Raw genomic sequence first — 19,442 nt, 5'->3', positions numbered from 1 at the left:
ATTGGATCATAGAAAAATGAAGATAATTCCAGAAAAACATCTATTTCTGTTTCATTGACTACAGTAACGCCTTTGACTATGTGAATCACAACAAACTGTGGAAAATTCTTCAAGAGATGGGAATATCAGACTACCTTAACTGCCTCTTGAGAAATCAATATGCAGGTCAAGAAGCAACAGTTAGAATTGGACATGGAAAAACAGACTGGTTCCAAATTGGGAAAGGAGTACATCAAGGCTGTATATTGTCAACCTGTTTATTTAATTTATATGCAGAGTCCATCATGTGAACTGCTGGGTTGGATGAAGCACAAGCTGGAATCAAGATTGCTGGGAGAAATAGCAATACTCAGATATGCAGATGACACCACCCTTATGGCTGAAGCAAAGAGGAACTAAAGAGTCTCTTGACGAAGGTGAAAGAGGAGAGTGAAAAAGCTGACTTAAAACTCAACATTCAAAAAACTAAGATCATAGTATCTGGTCCCATCACTACATGGGAAATAGATGGGGAAACAATGGAAACAGTGACAGACTTTATTTTCTTAGGCTCCAAAATCACTGAAGATGGTGACTGCAGCCATGAAATTAAAAGATGCTTGCTCCTTGGAAGAAAAGCTCTGACCAACCTAGACAGCATGTTGAAAAGGAGAGACATTACTTTGCTGGCAAGGTCCGTCTAGTCAAAGCTATGTTTTTTCCAGTAGTCATGTGTGGATGTGAGGGTTGGACCACTAAGAAAGCTGAGCATGAAAGAATTGATGCTTTTGAACTGTGGTATTTTGAACTCTTGAGAGTCCCTTGGACTGCAAGGCGGTCCAACCAGTCCATCCTATAGGAAATCAGTCCTGAATATTCATTGGAAGGACTGATGTTGAAGCTGAAACTCCAATACTTTGGCCACCTGATGCGAAGAACTGACTCACTGGAAAAGACCCTTATTCTGGGAAAGATTGAAGGAGAAGGGGACAGCAAAGAATGAGATTGTTGGATGGCATCACCGACTCCATGAAAATGAGTTTGAGCAAGTTCCAGGAGTTGCTGATGGACAGGGAAGCCCGGTGTGTTGCAGTCCATGGCATCCCAAAGAGTCAGACACGACTGAATGACTGAACTGACAAAAAGTTTAACATGGAATTACTATATGACCCAGCAATTCTACTGATAGGTATACACCCAAACGAACTGAAATCAGGGACTTGAAGAGATATTTGTATCCCTTTTTCTCAAAATGGGAAATTATCCTTGAAATTAATTCAACCTCTCAACAATGGATGGCATTCCAAGTTCCTCGACTTTGTCAGTAGTTTTTGTCCTTAAGACAAGCTCGGAAGGTAACAGAAACTTGAAACTCAAAGAAGTCCTTGAGAGACTTGGCAAAATCCACAACCCACATTGGGGAGATTCATCTGAGTCCCCCAATTCAAATTCAAATAGACCTGGTAAGCCTGTTCCTAACAACAAACAATGTCCTTTAAATCCTGAAGCTTTAGCAAGAATTCAACAAAACATACAAGAATATAAGACACAAGACCTCATAGTCCCCTGCACTGGTCTCTGTAATATTCCCATTCTCCCTATTGAGAAACCCCAAGGAGGAGAATGGAGATTTGCCCAAGATTTGAAAGCTATTCATAACACTGTCATTAATTGCTATCCAGTTGCCCTTGACCTTCATGCTCTTTTAATGGCAATTCCTACAGAGTAGTTTTTCACCATAATTGATCTCTGTAGCACCTTTTTCAGCATCTCTGTGGATTGTGAAAGTCAAATGTTATGTGCTTTCATGTGGGAAGGACAATTCACCTGGACATGTCAGAAGTCTAGACTGAAAGCCCTACTTTTTACAGATCCTAAAAGCAGATTTAGCATCTGTCATTTTTCCATAAGTGCCCACCCTTTGCAATATGTTCTTCTCTTCTTCTCTTCCAAGGAAGCAAGTGAGCAAGTCAGCATCATCTTCTCAAGCTGTTGGCAACTGAAGGTCATGAAGGTCTCCAAAGAGAAATTACAACTTGTTCAAACACAGGTAAAATACCTAGGACACCTGATCTCAGATTAAGGACATCTTTTAGACCCTACTAGGACTCAAAGTGTCTTAAATTTCCCACAGCCACAGACCAAAAGACAACTTTAGAACATCTGGAGGGGGCAGTCTTAAGATGACGGAGGAACAGGATGGGGAGACCACGTTCTCCTCCAAAAATTCAGAAAGATCATTTGAACACTGAGCAAATTCCACAAAAAACTTCTGAATGCTGGCAGAGGACACCAGGCATCCAGAAAGGCAGCCCATTCTCTTCGAAAGGAGGTAGGACGAAATATAAAGGTAAAGTGAAAGTGAAGTCGCTCAGTCGTGTCTGACTCTTTGCAACCCCATGGACACCAGGCTCCTCCATCCATGGGATTTTCTAGGCAAGAGTACTGGAGTGGGTTGCCATTTCCTTTTGTAGGGAATCTTCCTGACCCAGGGATTGAGCCCAGGTCTCCCGCATTGTAGACAGACGCTTTACTGTCTGAGCCACCAGGGCAGTCATAAAAGATAAAAAGAGAGACAAAAGAGCTAGGGACAGAGACCTGACCCGGGGAGGGAGTTGTGAAGGAGGAGAAGTTTCCAAACATCAGGAAACCCTCTCACCGGCAGGTCTGTGGGGAGTTTTGGAATCTCAGAGGGCAACATAGCTGGGAGGGAAAAAAAACAACAACCCACAGATTACATGACTAACCACAACTCCCAGCAGAGAAGTAGCTCAGAGGCTCGCATCTGCCAGCAGCAAGCGGGGGCTGAACAGGGAGACGCAGGCTGCATTGCTTAGGGTAAGGACCGGGCCTGAGTGCCCTGAGGACAATCTGAGGGAGCTAACCTGAGATAACAACCCAAACTGTGGGATAGCCAGACAGAGAGAAAAAAAAGAGAGAGAACTTTCCCGCGAAAAGCTCTAAACTAAGGCAATGCCAGGCCGGCTCACAGAACAAAGGATTGAGCGAATACCAGAGGAGAGCTAGCCAGGTGTGGACCAGCCCATCCCCTGCTGGAGGCAGAGAGGCAGGCGGGTGACACCCAGAGCAAGAAGGTGAGGGGCAATCTCAGCCCCAGGGACGGCATCCTCTACTAAACTGCAAGCAGGCTCCCGGTTGCTAACCAAATCTTCCTGGGATCCTGAATGGCTGACATCCGCCAGGAGGGCCGCAGCCAGAGATCAGCTCCCCAGAGGAGACACACAGCACACCTGAGATGACGCTCCCACTGCACATCCAAGAAACCAAGCGGCTGGGACCAGACAGGTGAAAAGACGCACCCCCCACCTGGGGAGAGTGTGCTCACCAAGCACCTGGTTGCCTGAGCTGGTTGGACCTGGGAGGGGCACAAAACTCAGGCCCAACCAACTCTGTGCCTTTGTGGAGTACCCGAGAACCGGAACCTGAGCAGCTTAGACGTGGGAAGTGCATGCAACCCAAGGCCCACTTTAGACAGTTGCCCTGCAGAGCAACCTGGAACCTCAGCAGTGTAGACTGGGAAAGCACACGCACCATGAGCAGGGGCAAACCCAGTGTGGCCCAGACACTGCGAGCACTCCCCACACTCGCCAGTGATGTTTGCCGTGTTCCTCCCTCCCCACAGCACGACTGAGCAAGTGAGCCTAAATAAGTGACCACCTTCACCCCCTTGTGTCAGGGCAGAATTTAGACACTGTAGAGACTTGCAAACAGAGGAAGCCAAAATAAACAAAGAAGAGGGCACCGCTTTGGAAGTGACTGGTACAACAGATTAAATCTCTGTAGTCAGCACCAGCTACATTGGAAAGGGCCTATAGACCTTGAGAAGAAGTATAACCTGGAACAAAGAACTGTCTGAAACTGAACTGACTCCACACTGCCCTCAACAGCTCCAGAGAAATTCCTAGATATATTTATTATCATTTAAAAATTAAAAAAAATTTTTTTAATTTCAAATTCTTTATTATTCCTTTCATTTTCACTTTTAACCTACTTTTGTAACCTTGCCAAAAAAAGACCCTATTTTTAAAGCAAATTTCATATATTTTTAAATAATTTTTGTGATTTTGCTTTGTTTTTTAATATTGTATTTTTGAGAGTCTAACCTCTACTCTAGATTATTAATCTTTGCTTTTTGGTATTGGTTATCAATTTTATACCTTTAAGAATACAATCTCCAGTACCTGTTTTTACTTAGGAGTGTGATTACTGGCTTGATTCCCCTCTCCCCCTTTTGACTCGCTTTTTTCTCCCCCAGGTCACCTCTATCTCCTCCCTCCCCCTTCTCTTCTCTACCCAACTCTGTGAATCTCTTTGGGTATTCTGGGCTGTGGAGAACACTTACAGAACTGATTATGGGCTAGATCTGTCTCTCTCATTTTGATTCCCCCTCTTCTCCTCCTGGTCACCTCTATCTCCTTCCTCCCTCTTCTCTTCTCTGTGTAACTCTGTGAATCTCTCTGGGTATTCCAGACTGTGGAGAGCACATAGGGAATTAATTACTGGATAGATTGCCCTCTCCCCATTTGGTTCCCCCTCTTCTCTTCTGGGTCACCTCTATCTCCCTCCTCCCTCTTCTACATAACAAAGATCAATTAATTCTTCCATATAATTCTGCAAACCTCTCTGGGTGTCACTCACTGTGGAGAATCTTTTCTCCATTAACCTAGATGTTTTATCACCAGTGTGGTATGGATAGAGAAGTCTTGAGGCTACTGTAAGAATAAGACTGAAAACCAGAGGCAGGAGGCTTAAATCCAAAACTTGAGATCACCAGAAAACTCCTAACTCCAGGGAACATTAATCGACAGGAGCTCATCCAAAAGCCTCCATACCTACACTGAAACCAAGCTCCACCCAAGAGCTAACAAGTTTCAGAGCAAGACATACCAAGCTAATGCTCCAATAACGCAAGAACATAACCCTAAGCATTAAAATAGAGGCAGCCAAAAGTCACACCAAACCCAAGATACCCCAAAACTCACTACTGGACACTTCATTGCATTCCAGAGAAAAGAGATCCAGCTCCACACACCAGAACACCAACTCAAGCTTCCCTAACCAGGAAACCTTGACAAGCCACTCATCCAACCCCACCCACAAGGAGGAACCTCCACAATAAAGAGGAACCACAAACTGCCAGAATACAGAAAGGCCACCCCAAACACAGCAATATAAACAAGATGAAAAGGCAGAGAAATACTCAGCAGGTAAAGGAACAGGATAAATGCCCACCAAACCAAACCAAAGAGGAGGAGATAGGGAATCTACCTGAGAAAGAATTCAGAATAATGATAGTGAAAATGATCCAAAATCTTGAAAACAAAATGGAGCTACAGATAAATAGTCTGGAGACAAGGATTGAGAGGATGCAAGAAATGTTTAACAAGGACCTAGAAGAAAATAGTCAATCAATAACGAGTAATATAATAACTGAGATCAAAAACACTCTGGAGGGAACCAACAGTAGAATAACTGAGGTATAAGATAGGATAAGTGAAGTGGAAGATAGAATAGTGGAAATAAATGAAGCAGAGAGGGAAAAAGAGTTAAAAGAAATGAGGACAACCTCAGAGACCTCTGGGACAAAGTCAAATGCCCCAACATTCAAATCATAGGAGTCCCAGAAGAAGACAAAAAGAAAGGCCATGAGAAAATACTTGAGGAGATAATAATTGAAAACATTCCTAAAATGGGGAAGGAAATAGTCACCCAAGTCCAAGAAACCCAGACAGTCCCCAACAGGATAAACCCAAGGCGAAACACCCCAAGACACATATTAATCAAATTAACAAAGATCAAACACAAAGGACAAATATTAAAAGCAGCAAGGGAAAAACAACAAATAACACAAAGGGATTCCCATAAGGATAACAGCTGATCTTTCAACAGAAACTCTTCAGGCCAGAAGGAAATGGCAGGACATACTTAAAGTGATGAAAGAGAAAAACCTACAACCCAGATTACTGTACCCAGCAAGGATCTCATTCAAATATGAAGGAGAAATCAAAAGCTTTACAGACAAGCAAAAGCTGAGAGAATTCAGCACAGCCAAACCAGCTCTTCAACAAATGCTAAAGGATCTTCTCTAGAGAGGAAACAGAGAAAAGGTTTATAAAACTGAACCCAAAAACAACAAAGTAAATGGCAACGGGATAATACTTATCGATTATTACCTTAAATGTAAATGGGTTGAATGCCCCAACCAAAAGACAAAGACTGGCTGCATGGATACAAAAACAAGACCCCTATATATGTTGTCTACAAGAGACCCACCTCAAAACAAGGGACACATACAGACTGAAAGTGAAGGGCTAGAAAAAGATATTTCATGCAAATGGAGACCAAAAGAAAGCAGGAGTAGCAATACTCATATCAGAGAAAATAGACTTTGAAATAAAGGCTGTGACAAGAGACAAAGAAGGATCAATCCAAGAAGGATCAAAGGACCAATCAAAGGATCAATCCAAGAAGAAGATATAACAGGTATAAATATATTTGCACCCAACATAGGAGTACCACAATATGTAAGGCAAATGCTAACAAGTATCAAAGGGGAAGTTAACAATAACACAATAATAGTGGAAGACTTTAATACCCCACTCACACCTATGGACAGATAAACTCAACAGAAAATTAACAGGGAAACACGAATTTTAAATGATACAATGGACCAGTTAGACCTAATTGATATCTATAGGACATTTCACCCCAAAACAATGAACTTCAGCTTTTTCTCAAATGCACACAGAACCTTCTCCAGGGTAGATCACATCCTGGGCCATAAATCTAGCATTGGTAAATTCAAAAAAACTGAAATCATTCCAAGCATCTTTTCTGATCACAATGCGGTAAGATTAGATGTCAACTACAAGAAAAAAACTATTAAAAATACAAACATATGGAGGCTAGGCAACACGCTTCTAAATAACCAACAAACCACAGAAGAAATCAAAATATGCAAAGAAAGGAATGAAAATGAAAACAAAACAACCCAAAACCTATGGGATTTAGGAAAAGCGGTGCTAAGGGGAAGGTTCATAGCAATACAGGCTTACCTCAAGAAACAAGAGAAAAATCAAAAAAATAACCTAACTCTACACCTAAAGCAACTAGAAAAAGAAGAAATGAAGAACCCCAGGGTTATCAAAAGGAAAGAAATCACAAAAATTAGGGTAGAAATAAATGAAAAAGAAACAAAGGAGACCATAGTGAAAATCAACAAAGCTAAAATCTGGTTCTTTGAGAAGAAAAATAAAATAGATAAACCATTAGCCAGATTCATCAAGAAACAAAGGGAGAAGAATCAAATCAACAAAATTAGAAATGAAAATGGAGAAATCACAACAGACAACACAGAAATACAAAGGATCATAAGAGATCCTATCAGCAACTATATGCCAATAAAATGGACAATTTGGAAGAAATGGACAAATTCTTAGAGACGTATAACTTTCCAAAACTGAACCAGGAAGAAATAGAAATTCTTAAAAGACCCATCACAAGCATGGAAATTGAAGCTGTAATCAGAAATCTTCCAACAAACAAAAGCCCAGGACCAGATGGCTGCATAGCTGAATTTTGCCGAAAAGTTAGAGAAGAACTAACACCTATCTTACTCAAACTCTTCCAGAAAATTGCAGAAGAAGGTAAACTTCCAAACTCATTCTATGAGGCCACCATCACCCTAATACCAAAACCAGACAAAGATGCTGCAAAAAGAGAAAACTACAGGTCAATATCACTGATGAAAACAGATGCAAAAATCCTTAACAAAATTCTAGCAAACAGAATCCAACAACATATTAAAAAGATCATACATCATGACCAAGTGTGGTTTATCCCAGGGATGCAAGGATTCTTCAATATCCGCAAAGCAATCAATGTGATATACCACATTAACAAATTGAAAGAGAAAAACCATATGATTATCTCAATAGATGCAGAGAAAGCCTTTGACAAAATTCAACATTCACTTATGATAAAAACCCTCCAGAAAGCAGGCACAGAAGGAACATATGTCAACATAATAAAAGCCATATATGATAAATCCACAGGAAATATTATCCTCAATGGTGAAAAATTGAAAGCATTTCCCCTAAAATCAGGAACAAGACAAGGGTGCCCACTCTCACCACTACTATTCAGCATAGTTTTGGAAGTTTTAGCCACAGCAATCAGAGCAGAAAAAGAAATAAAAGGAATCCAGATTCGAAAAGAAGAAGTAAAACTCTCACTGTTTGCAGATGACATAATCCTCTACATAGAAAACCCTAAAGACTCCACCAGAAAATTACTAGAGCTAATCAATGAATATAGTAAAGTTGCAGGATATAAAATTAACACACAGAAATCCTTTGCATTCCTATACACTAACAATGAGAAAACAGAAAGAGAAATTAAGGAAATAATCCCATTCACCATTGCAACAAAAAGAATAAAACACTCAAGAATAAATCTACTGAAAGAAACAAAAGACTTATATATAGAAAACTATAAAACATTGATGAAAGAAATCAAAGAGGACACAAATAGATGGAAGAATATACCATGTTCATGAATTGGAAGAATCAATATAGTGAAAATGAGTATACCAGCCAAAGCAATCTATAGATTCAATGCAATCCCTATCAAGCTACCAACAGTATTTTTCAGAGAACTGGAACAAATAATTTCACAGAAATACAAAAAAACCTTGAACAGCAAAGCAATCTTGAGAAAGAAGAATGGAACTGGAGGAATCAACCTGCTTGACTTCAGGCTATACTACAAAGCTACAGTCATCAAAACAGTATGGTACTGACACAAAGACAGAAATATAGCTCAATGGAACAAAATAGAAAACCCAGAGATAAATCCACATACCTATGGACACCTTATCTTTGACAAAAGGGGCAAGAATATACAATGAAGAAAAGACAATCTCTTTAACAAGTAGTGCTGGGAAAACTGGTCAACCACTTGTAAAAGAATGAAACTAGAACACTTTCTAACACCATACACAAAAATAAACTCAAAATGGATTAAAGATCTAAATGTAAGACCAGAAACTATAAAACGCCTACAGGAAAACATAGACAAAACACTCTGTGACATAAATCACAGCAGGATCCTCTATGACCCACCTCCCAGAGCAATGGAAATAAAAGCAAAAATAAACAAATGCGACCTAATTAAACTTAAAACCTTTTACACAACGAAAGAAAGTATAAGCAAGGTGAAAAGACAGCCTTCAGAATGGGAGAAAATAATAGCAAATGAAGCAACTGACAAAGAATTAATCTCAAAAATATATAAGCAGCTCCTGCAGCTCAATTCCAGAAAAATAAATGACCCAATCAAAAAACGGGCCAAAGAACTAAACAGGCATTTCTCCAAAGAAGACATACAGATGGCTAACAAACACATGAAAAGATGCTCAACATCACTCATTATCAGAGAAATGCAAATCTAAACCACAATGAGGTACCATTACACACCAGTCAGGACGGCTGCTATCCAAAAGTCTACAAGCAATAAATGCTGGAGAGGGTGTGGAGAAAAGGGAACCCTCTTACACTGTTGGTGGGAATGCAAACTAGTACTGCCACTATGAAAAACAGTGTGGAGATTTCTTAAAAAACTGGAAATAGAACTGCCATATGACCCAGCAATCCCACTGCTGAGCAAACACACTGAGGAAACCAGAATTGAAAGAGACACATGTACCCCAATGTTCATCACAGTACTGTTTACAATAGCCAGGACATGGAAGCAACCTAGATGTCCATCAGCAGATAAATGGACAAGAAAGCTGTGGTGCATATCACAATGGAATATTACTCAGCTATTAAAAAGAATCCATTTGAATCAGTTCTGATGAGGTGGATGAAACTGGAGCCTGTTATACAGAGTGAAGTAAGTCAGAAAGAAAAACACCAATACATATACTAATGCATATATATGGAATTTAGAAAGATGGTAACGATGACCCTATATGTGAGACAGCAAAAGAGACACAGATGTAAAGAACAGTCTTTTGGACTCTGTGGGAGAAGGCAAGGGTGGTATGATTTGAGAGAATAGCATTGAAACATGTATATTATCATATGTGAAACAGACTGCCAGTCCAGGTTTGATGCATGAGACAGGGTGCTCAGGGCTGGTGCACTGGGATGATCCTGATGGATGGGATGGGGAGGAAGGTGGGAGGGGTGTTCAGGATGGGGAACACATGTACACCCTGACTGATTCATGTCAATGTATGGCAAAAAGCACCACAATATTGTAAAGTAACTAGCCTACAATTAAAATAAATAAATTTTAAAAAATAAATAAAGTCCAGCAGCCTAAAATAAATAAATAAAACATCTTGAGCTGACCAAATACTATAGACACCTGAGCTGACCAAACACTTTTAGTTGCCCAGCCTCTTTATTCATTGCTCAAAGCTCAAAGACAAGATCCTTTAGGGTAGGAAGAAAACATCATTATAGCTCCAGAACCTGAGAAGTAGACTTTGTTGTCTCCTGCTTTGCTGCTGCTGCTGCTGCTAAGTCGCTTCAGTCGAGTCTGACTCTATGTGACCCCATAGATGGCAGCCCACCAGGCTCCCCCGTCCCTGGGATTCTCCAGGCAAGAACACTGGAGTCGGTTGCCATTTCCTTCTCCAATGCATGAAAGTGAAAAGTGAAAGGGAAGTCGTTCACTCGTATCCGACTCTTAGTGACCCCATGGACTGCAGCCTACCAGGCTCCTCCGTCCATGGGATTTTCCAGGCAAGAGTGTCTCCTGCTTTAGGACATTCTAATTATCAGCTTCCTTTTTTCTACCTCATGTACAAGAGCCGAGAAATGCATTAGGATTGCTTACTCAAAGGCACAGAGGTCAACACCAATCCCTTGGCTATGACACTCAACAATCGGATCTGTGGCCAGAGGTCTGCCTCCAAGCATAACAGCTATTTCAGAAGCAGCAGCCCTTACAACATAACTGAGGAAATGGTTACAGTCTCTCCACTTATCATCCATGTTCCCCCATGCAACAGGAGGTTTGCTCAAATCTCATTGCACTCAATACCTTTCTGCAAGCTGTCTTACCCCATATGAAATGTCATTACTAACTTGTGACATAACCCTTTCCTGCTACAACAACCTCAACCTTGCAACTCTTCTCCCTTTACATGGTGGCAAAACTACTCATGACTGTCTGATCCTAACTGGTCAGTTATTAACCCTTAGCAGTGACTTACAAGAAATCCTTGTTACTAATGGTTCTAGATTCAAAAATGGCAAAGAAAATGGTGCGGGGTATGCAGTCATTTGCTCCTTTGAAGCAACTGAGGCAGTGCCACTGCTGAACACTACTTCAGCCCAGCAGACAGAAATCCCTGCTTTAACTGGAGATTGCACCCTAGCAGAAACTGAAACTATGAATACCTATACAGGTAGTCACTTTGCCATGAGGGTAGTTCTTGGCTTTGGTATGCTTTAGAAACAAAAGGATTCTTAACCTAGGGAGAAGCCAGATTAAGAATAAAATTGGGTCAAAAGACTGCTGGAATCAACCCAGCTTCCATTTGTCCCAACCATCATTAGGGCACCTGGGCATCCAAAATTAAATTCAGATGACAACACAGTAAAGCAATTATCCTCTAATTAAAAAAAAAAAAAAAAAAACTTTTTAAATTCAGATGAAACCAAAGGAAATAACTTGGTTGATCAGGCCACAAGGACAACTTCCTTATGAGTCACCAAATCTGCCCAAGAGTCATTTCCTGAATATTTCCCTGTTGCTCAAATGTTGTCTAACCCTATGACACTGACTCTTTGAAGTAAGCGTTGGAGAATAAAAGTTCTCCTCAACAAAGAACAGGACTTTATGGCACAGGTCAATCCCAGTGCTATGAGACAAAGCAAACCTCTAAGTTGTTCGGCAATGCTTTTAGAGAATGATCTTGATCAAAAGATGATCTGTGGAATAAAATGGAGTCATTTATGTCAAGGGGTTTTAAAATGAAGCCAAAAGGCCATGCAAAAGTTAGGCCTTATGTACGTCTCACCAAGTGGAACCATGAACTTAAGAACTGGGCCACACCACAGATAGTCCAAGGACTCTGCAAGAACACTGACAACTTGTCACAGTAATGAATTCTTACCTCCCTCCAGTGATAGCTTTAGCCATCAACCATGTTTAGCCAACTAAATTCTGCTTTCAGCTCCCTCTAAAATTCTTTGTAATGCAAACCTCCCTTCTTTGCCATTAAAAACCCCTTTTACTCCCTAGCAGACACTATTGAGATTGCTACCCAAATCTGGGTGCACTGAATTGCAATTCTTTGATCCCAAATAAATGATTTGTGCTTATTTCATTCCTCCTAGGTTTCTTCAGGCTGGCAAGTACAAAGAATAAATCTGTGCTACCCACATCAGTCTCTTGGCTTTATCAATATGAAATTTTTACAAACCAAAGAAAATATGCCATTATTGCTTATTATCTCTCTCTTCAAAATCCCTAGTATCATCTTCCAAGCTGAACAACTACATCTGTAATAATTTTTTTTAAAGTATAACTAATTTACAATGTTGTGTTAGCTTCAGGTATACAGCAAAGTGATTCAGTTATACAGTCTTTTTCTTCAGATTCTTTTCCATTATAGGTTATTACAAGACATTGACTACAGTTTCCTGTGCTATACAGTAGCTCAGTGGTAAAGAATCCACCTGCCAATGCAGGAGACACGGGTTTGATTCCTGGATTGGGAAGATCCCCTGGAGAAGGTAGTGGCAACCCATTCCAGTATTCTTGCCTGGGAAATCCCATGAGTAGAGGAGCCTGGCAGGCTACAGTCCACTGGGTTGCAAAGAGTCAGACACTACTGAGCAACTAAACAAAACAAGGTCCATCCATGTCGCTGGAAATGACACTATTCCATTTTTTATGGCTGAGTTTCCATTGCGTATAAATACATATTCTTTATCCATTCATCTGTTGATGGACCTTAGGTAGCTTCCATGTCTTGGCTAAACAGTGCTGATATGAACGCTGAGGTGCATGTATCTTTTCAAATTAAAGTTTTCTCTGGATACACACCCAGGAATGGAACTGCAGAAGCATATGGTAGCTCTATTTTTAGTTTTTTTTTTTTAAGGAACTTTCATACTGCTTTCCATAGTGGTTGTGCCAACTAACATTCCTACCAACAGTGTACAAGGATTCCCTTTTTTCCACACTGTGTCCGGCATTTATTATTTTTAGACTTTTTTAATGATGGCCAACTGGCTGCTGTGAGGTGATACTTCACTGTAGCTTTGATCTACACTTCCCCAATAATTAGTGCTATTGAGCATATCTTCATGTGCCTGTTGGCCATCTATATGTCTTCTTGGGAGAAATGTTTGTTTAGGCCTTTTGCTCATTTTTTGATTGGGCTGTTTCTTGATATTAAGCTGTTTGTGAATTTTGAAAATTAACCCCTCACTGGTAGCACTGTTTGCAAATATTCTATCCTAGTCTACAGGCAGTCTTTTCATGTTGTTTATGGCTTCCTTTTGTTGTGCAAAAGCTTTTTAAGTTTAATTAGGTTCCATTTCTTTATTTTTGTTTTTATTTCCCTTACTCTAGGAGATGGGTCCAAAAAAATATTTCTGTGATTTATGTTGAAGAGTTGTTCTGCTGATGTTTTCCTCTAGGAGTTTTATGGTATCCACCCTTAGCACTTTAATCTATTTTTATTTTATTTTTGTATATGGTATTAGAGAATTAAACAACTATATCTGAATGTGAGTCTATTATCCTCATTAATAAAAATAATTAACAGGGAAATCTAATACAAAAGATCACAGGCATATAGAGTCTCAGAAAGATCAAAGAATACACCCTTGAATCTACTTTCGTTTACAAACTGTTTCCTGGCAGACATGTACTTCTCTATATAAAGTCAAATTCTAACAATGAGAACTACTTAACTATATTGTTGGATTCAAAAGATTGCTACAAACTCACCTCATATACAGCAAGATCTATACCTGCATAAGGTATGATGCCTAATAAATTGGGAACATAACCTTTGTAAAAAGCTCCCATGCCTTCATATTTCAAAATCTTCTTGGCACAATCAAACATTCCAGAGTATTGTCCAGTTCTGCCTACAGCCAGCCTGGTTTTCAGAACCTGGTTATGAAAGAATATAACAAATATTATTATTCACACTAATGCTATCATCATAGAATTTGAAATAAGCAATTTTACAAAGAACAAATACCTAGCATGTATTGTCACTCAAATGACTGTCCAATTTGTTGATGTGTAAGAAACTCTTATACAGTATCTCTCTTGAGGGTCTAAGACCAGAGTCAAGAAAATGCTTTAGTTGTAAAGAGAATCTGAATTAGGGCAGTGGCAGAGGAAACAGAAGATAATCTACTGATATCTTAACAAAACTGTGACAAATTAGATATGGAGGGCGGGCGAAATGGCAGTGTAAAGGATGACTCAAGAGTTTCTAGCATGGAACTCAGGATGTGGCCAGCAGGATAGAGGGAAGGTGATGCTATTAACTGAGATGGAGGATGTAAGAGGAAGCTTAGATTTTAATTAGGATATTTTTTGAGGGGTGTGCAGAGTAATATGAACAATAATATTAAGATGCTTGAAAGGAAAGCTATATTAACATACATACCATAAAGATGAAAATTAAAGGTATTTCTTAGGTCTTTTCCGTTATGAAAAAAAACCTTTGTAGTATCAATAAAGATAGCCACATCTATGATATTATTTTTACCCTAAAGGAGGAGTTGGTGAACTTCTTCTATAAAGAATATTTTAGTTTCTGCAGGACTAAACTACCAGGTCTCTGTTGCAAATTCTTTGGTTTTGCATTTTGTTGTTTTGTTTTTTAAACCATCTTAGAAAGGCAAAAATGCAAAAATAGAAAAAAAAAAAAAAAGGCTGTACCAAATAGTTCACAGATCCATGGTTTGCTAATCTATGCTCTAATGGAAGGATGCCCAGCTAGGATTACCATCACCTAACCTAATTCTAAGGTTCCATTATGGAATTTATGGTACAGAAACTCTTTAGAGTGAATTGGGTGTTCTAATTCTTATTAACACTATTGCAGCCAGCCTCCAAGATAAACCCCAACTCTCCCAGCCTCCTGGTATTTATGCCATGTGTATCCCCTTCCACAGTCTACCAGGGGCAGTCTGTGCAACCTACAGAGTAGAGCAGATGTGACCAAAGAGTGCAATTTCCATCTTGGGTGTTCTCTGTGATAACTGATTTGGAAAAAAATACAGCTACCACGTTATGAGGATACACAAGCATCCTATGGAGAGGCCCATGCAATAAGGAACTGATCTCTTCAACCAGTAGCTATGGAGCCCTGGAAATACACACATGAATAAACTTAAAAGGAGGTCTATCCCCCCATTGATTCCTGCAGGGACTGCAGCCCTGGCTGACACCCTGACTGCAGGTTGTGAGAAATCCTGAACCAGAGGCCAGACTCCTGACCCACAGAAACTGTGAGATGATAAATATGTTTTAAACTGTTAATTTTGGGATAACCTATTACGCAGCAATAGATAAAAATACAAACACTATTAATACAATAGACTTCACAATAGTACTTACCTCCATAGGATAAATAAAAGTCTGTGCAGTTGCTCCAGCCATGGAACCAGATACAAATCTCTCAAAGGTTCCTATTTTTTGTCCTTCCTCAGTAAGCAACTTCTTGTACTGTGTAAATGAAGTTTTAAATGCGCATTAATATTTGCTATAGAATGAACTGTGTTCTTCCCCCCATTTCTCCCTCCCACCCCCATCAGATTCATATTTTGAAACTGCATTAACCTCCAATGCATGGTATCTGGAGATGGGGCCTGTGGGAGAAATTATGGTCTGATCATGAGATAGGGCCCTCACAACAGGGTTAGTGTTCTTACAAGAGACATCAGAGTTCTCTTTCCCTTACTCTCACATACATGTTCAATCTTGTCCTCCTTCCCTCCCCTTCACTTCTCTCTGCCTCTTCCTTTCACTCTATCTCCCCCCTCGCCCAACATGAATCCACCAAGGAAAGGCCATGTGAACAGACAGTGAAAGGGTGGCCATCTGCAAGCCAAAATGACAGCCCTCACCAGAAACCAAACTGATCAGCACCTTGATGACAGACTCCCCAGATCTAGAACCATGAGAAATAAACTTCCATTTTTTAAACCACCCAGCATATGGTGCTCTGTTATGGCAGCCCAAGCTAAGACAATACCAAAACACAAATCAGCTCCTAGAAATCAATTAATTGACAATGCAATGTTTCTCAAAATGCGCACACTGCATTACCAGTATCTAACAGAAAAGCAAGGCTTGAATGCTAATAGACTCATTTACTGGAGAGTGATTTTCAAGTTAGAATTCCACAAAACACAGATGGTCCACAGAGGTGACCCTGTAGCTCTTTTGCTGAAACAGAATCACAGCATTCTTTTCCAGGTGCACAGGTTAATAAAGTGCTCACAGCTTTCAGATACTGTCCCCACGGTTTTCACCAGTACAAATAAAACAAATCAGTAATGAACACATAATAAAACAACTTAGAAAAACAGTTTTTGTAGATAATACAAAAGATTACACTAACAAATCAATCCCAGACCCCTCGACCTGCCAGAACTAAAACAAGTGACAAGGCTGATCTGGCCACAGGTGGAATTCTGGCGCAAGTGCAGCCAAAATACCGATGGGGCAGGATGTTAATATCATGGGCTCCAAAGGCAGGCAGGCCTGAACTGGTACCCTAAACTATATGGCTCTGAGTAAGTTCACAAACATACCCAAACTGCAGGTGCCTCATCTGTGATAACAAGACCTACACCAAACGGGGTTGTTGAAAGAATTATTAGGTAATACATATAACACAGCACAGTGCTGGGCAAATGTTCAATAAACATTGCTGTTGTTATTATTATCATTATCATCTTTATACAGCTCGGAGAGAAAACCTCTGCCCAAATTAGACTGTGATTAGAAGCCAAGCAAATCAGATTCTTTCTCCTAGAATTGTGACATGGGTCTACATGTGTGATTAGGCACTGATACCAGCAGGGGAAATTGTCAGAGTGACAAAGCAGCAGACACATGGAGAAGGGACAGGTCAGCGAGGCTCCACTTCTGCACGCCCTGAGGCTCCTCCCCTCAATGCCCCACGCATCCCCACAGGGACCCCTACTGCCACCCCCACCTGGCTTTCCTGAGCCAGTCAGAGTTCAATTCCTTAAGATCAGAGGAACTTAGTGCAAAATTACAGGAATACTGTGTCCTAGTAAAGTTGTGCTTCTCTGCTCATGATAAAAATTAAATACAATTTCAAAAAGTTCCCCAAATGGCAGGTATCTGCCTCCCCCAAAAGTCAATGTTTCCATGGGCTCTATTTCTTGAACTACATCATAATGTTAATAACCAAAACTCCTCTTCTGCATAGGCCCTATTAATTTTCCTATATGTTAGATCATCACAATCATTAAATACAATTTATCGAAAACCATCCTGCATATGAATAGGAACCTTGAAGACATTATCTTTTATATACTGTACCCCAACCCAAAGCACCCATCAAAAGAACTCAGTAAATACTTAGTGACTGGTAGAGAATAAATATTTTAAGAGTACGGGTTTGGGGCTTTTGCACCCCAAAACATACCATGCACAAAGGGAAGGGTTGAGGACAGAGATATAGGCTTAGGCAAAGTGACAAGGGCTTAACCCTATGTCACCAAGCTGAGTTTCTACCCCAGGGATGTGGTGTCAGGTCACAGAGGCTTTAAGAGGCTTGCTCAAGGCCACAGAATTTGACTTTTTTCAAAGGAGGTTTATGGGCTCTCAACGCGATTGAAAACCTTTTCAGGATTTCAATTTCTTTCCTTTCTTTCTGCCATTTTGTTTTTCTTTCCATCCACCCCATCCATGTCAACTCTTTCTCCATTTGTCAGAATATCTATTTCAACCTTCTCCATTCCATTCTCCTCCAGCTTCCAGTACCACTTCCTCCCTCATTCTTAAAAAAAAAAAGTCCTTTCTTGGGAACTCAAGGAAGAACAAAGAGGCCATCAGGCAAAGATATCTTGGCATTTCTGTCCACTTCCCACAGAATCACCCGCATTCACTTCTTCCTAAGCAGACATGAGAAGAGTTCTCCATGCAGTCAAAGGTGAACCCTGCCACAGTTTGGATAACATCTCTTCCCCCGCCCTTCCACTCCCTACCCCACACACATACTTTCCCTGCAACACTTGTCTAACTCTCTCACTTATATTTTTTAACTTCCTTCTTTGTACTGAAACGCTTCCTTCAGCCACAGGCATGCCATGAAAACAAAATACCAAAACCCAACATCCTTCCATTCTTTTAGCTCATCTCAATTGGTTTCTCACCTCATTACTTCCCTGAAACATTTATACCAAGCTTTCCTATCCCTGAGGTGATAAATCCTAAAAGATAAGCTTTTTATCATATTGACTACCCTTCAGGAAAGTCTCTTCTTCCTCTGACTTCTAGGCCATCACTTTCTATGAATTCCTTTCTGTCCCCTTGGCTGCTCCTCCTCAGTCTCCTTTGCAGGTTTCTCCTTCTACTTCTCCCTGGACACATCCCCAGAACTCTTCACATTCTATAACTCTTCTTGAGTGACCCGTGCCAAAGCCTTCACCTCAATAACAACCTATCAGAGATCAAAGGTCCTATGGACTACTCCCTCTACATGTTACAGAAAGAGATCAAACCCAGCCTGTGCAAAATGCAACCTGTCATTTGATCTCAAAATTGATTCTTCTTTTTGTCTGTTCTGTGTATTTGGTTGTTCAAGTTAGAAATCAGAAATCATTCTTAATACTTCTTTTTCACCTCCACATCCACTCAGTGAGTTCTGTTGTTTCTATTTCCCCAAATATTTTTCAGTTCACATCAGTTTTTCTCCAATCACTGCAGCCACTGCCTTTGATACTCATCATTTCCTACCTGAATCCCTGAATTATTTCCTTAAATAGTCTTCCTGCCTCTAGTTGAGCCTCACTCTCTTCCAACACCTCTCTACTTTCCAGGTTGATCTTAAATGCAAATACACTCATTCCACTTGCCTACATAGGACATTTCAATAGTGTCCTCCCCACATTCAGGATAAAATCCAGACTCCCATCACATCTGGCTCCTGCCTATCTGTCCAGCCTGTTTTCATTATCATCATCTTCCTGGACATACACTCCATGACACTTGAGCCCAGTGAAACTTCAGCTTCCTTAATGAATGATGCTCTCCTGTGCCTACATTTCTGCCCACAAGCAGCCACTTCTGTTCAAAACACCCATCTTTCCCTTGATCTTAGTGAACTTAAGACTGAGGGCAACCTTGGACTCCAAACCCAGCTCTGGCAGTTCTTTGATTTCACTCATTCAACAGGGATTTTCTGGCAT

The 19,442-nt window shown here is 40.4% G+C and overlaps 1 protein-coding gene across 1 annotated transcript in view; it reads right to left on the bottom strand.

Moving 5' to 3' along the window:
* LOC136148229 (mitochondrial adenyl nucleotide antiporter SLC25A24) overlaps window positions 1-19,442 on the bottom strand; it is a 65,623-nt gene that overhangs the window by 7,117 nt on the left and 39,064 nt on the right. Inside the window, exons 7-8 of the mRNA XM_065907650.1 lie at window positions 15,613-15,720; window positions 13,981-14,148 (exon numbers count right to left, since the gene is read on the bottom strand). Of these exons, the coding sequence (XP_065763722.1) occupies window positions 13,981-14,148; window positions 15,613-15,720 (276 nt within the window). The remainder of the gene's footprint in view (window positions 1-13,980; window positions 14,149-15,612; window positions 15,721-19,442) is intronic.

The sequence above is a fragment of the Muntiacus reevesi genome, chromosome 1, assembly GCF_963930625.1.
Source record: "Muntiacus reevesi chromosome 1, mMunRee1.1, whole genome shotgun sequence".
Lineage (NCBI taxonomy): Eukaryota > Metazoa > Chordata > Mammalia > Artiodactyla > Cervidae > Muntiacus > Muntiacus reevesi.
Note: the sequence above shows the minus strand (reverse complement) of the source record. Positions and strands in the feature narration are given on the sequence as shown.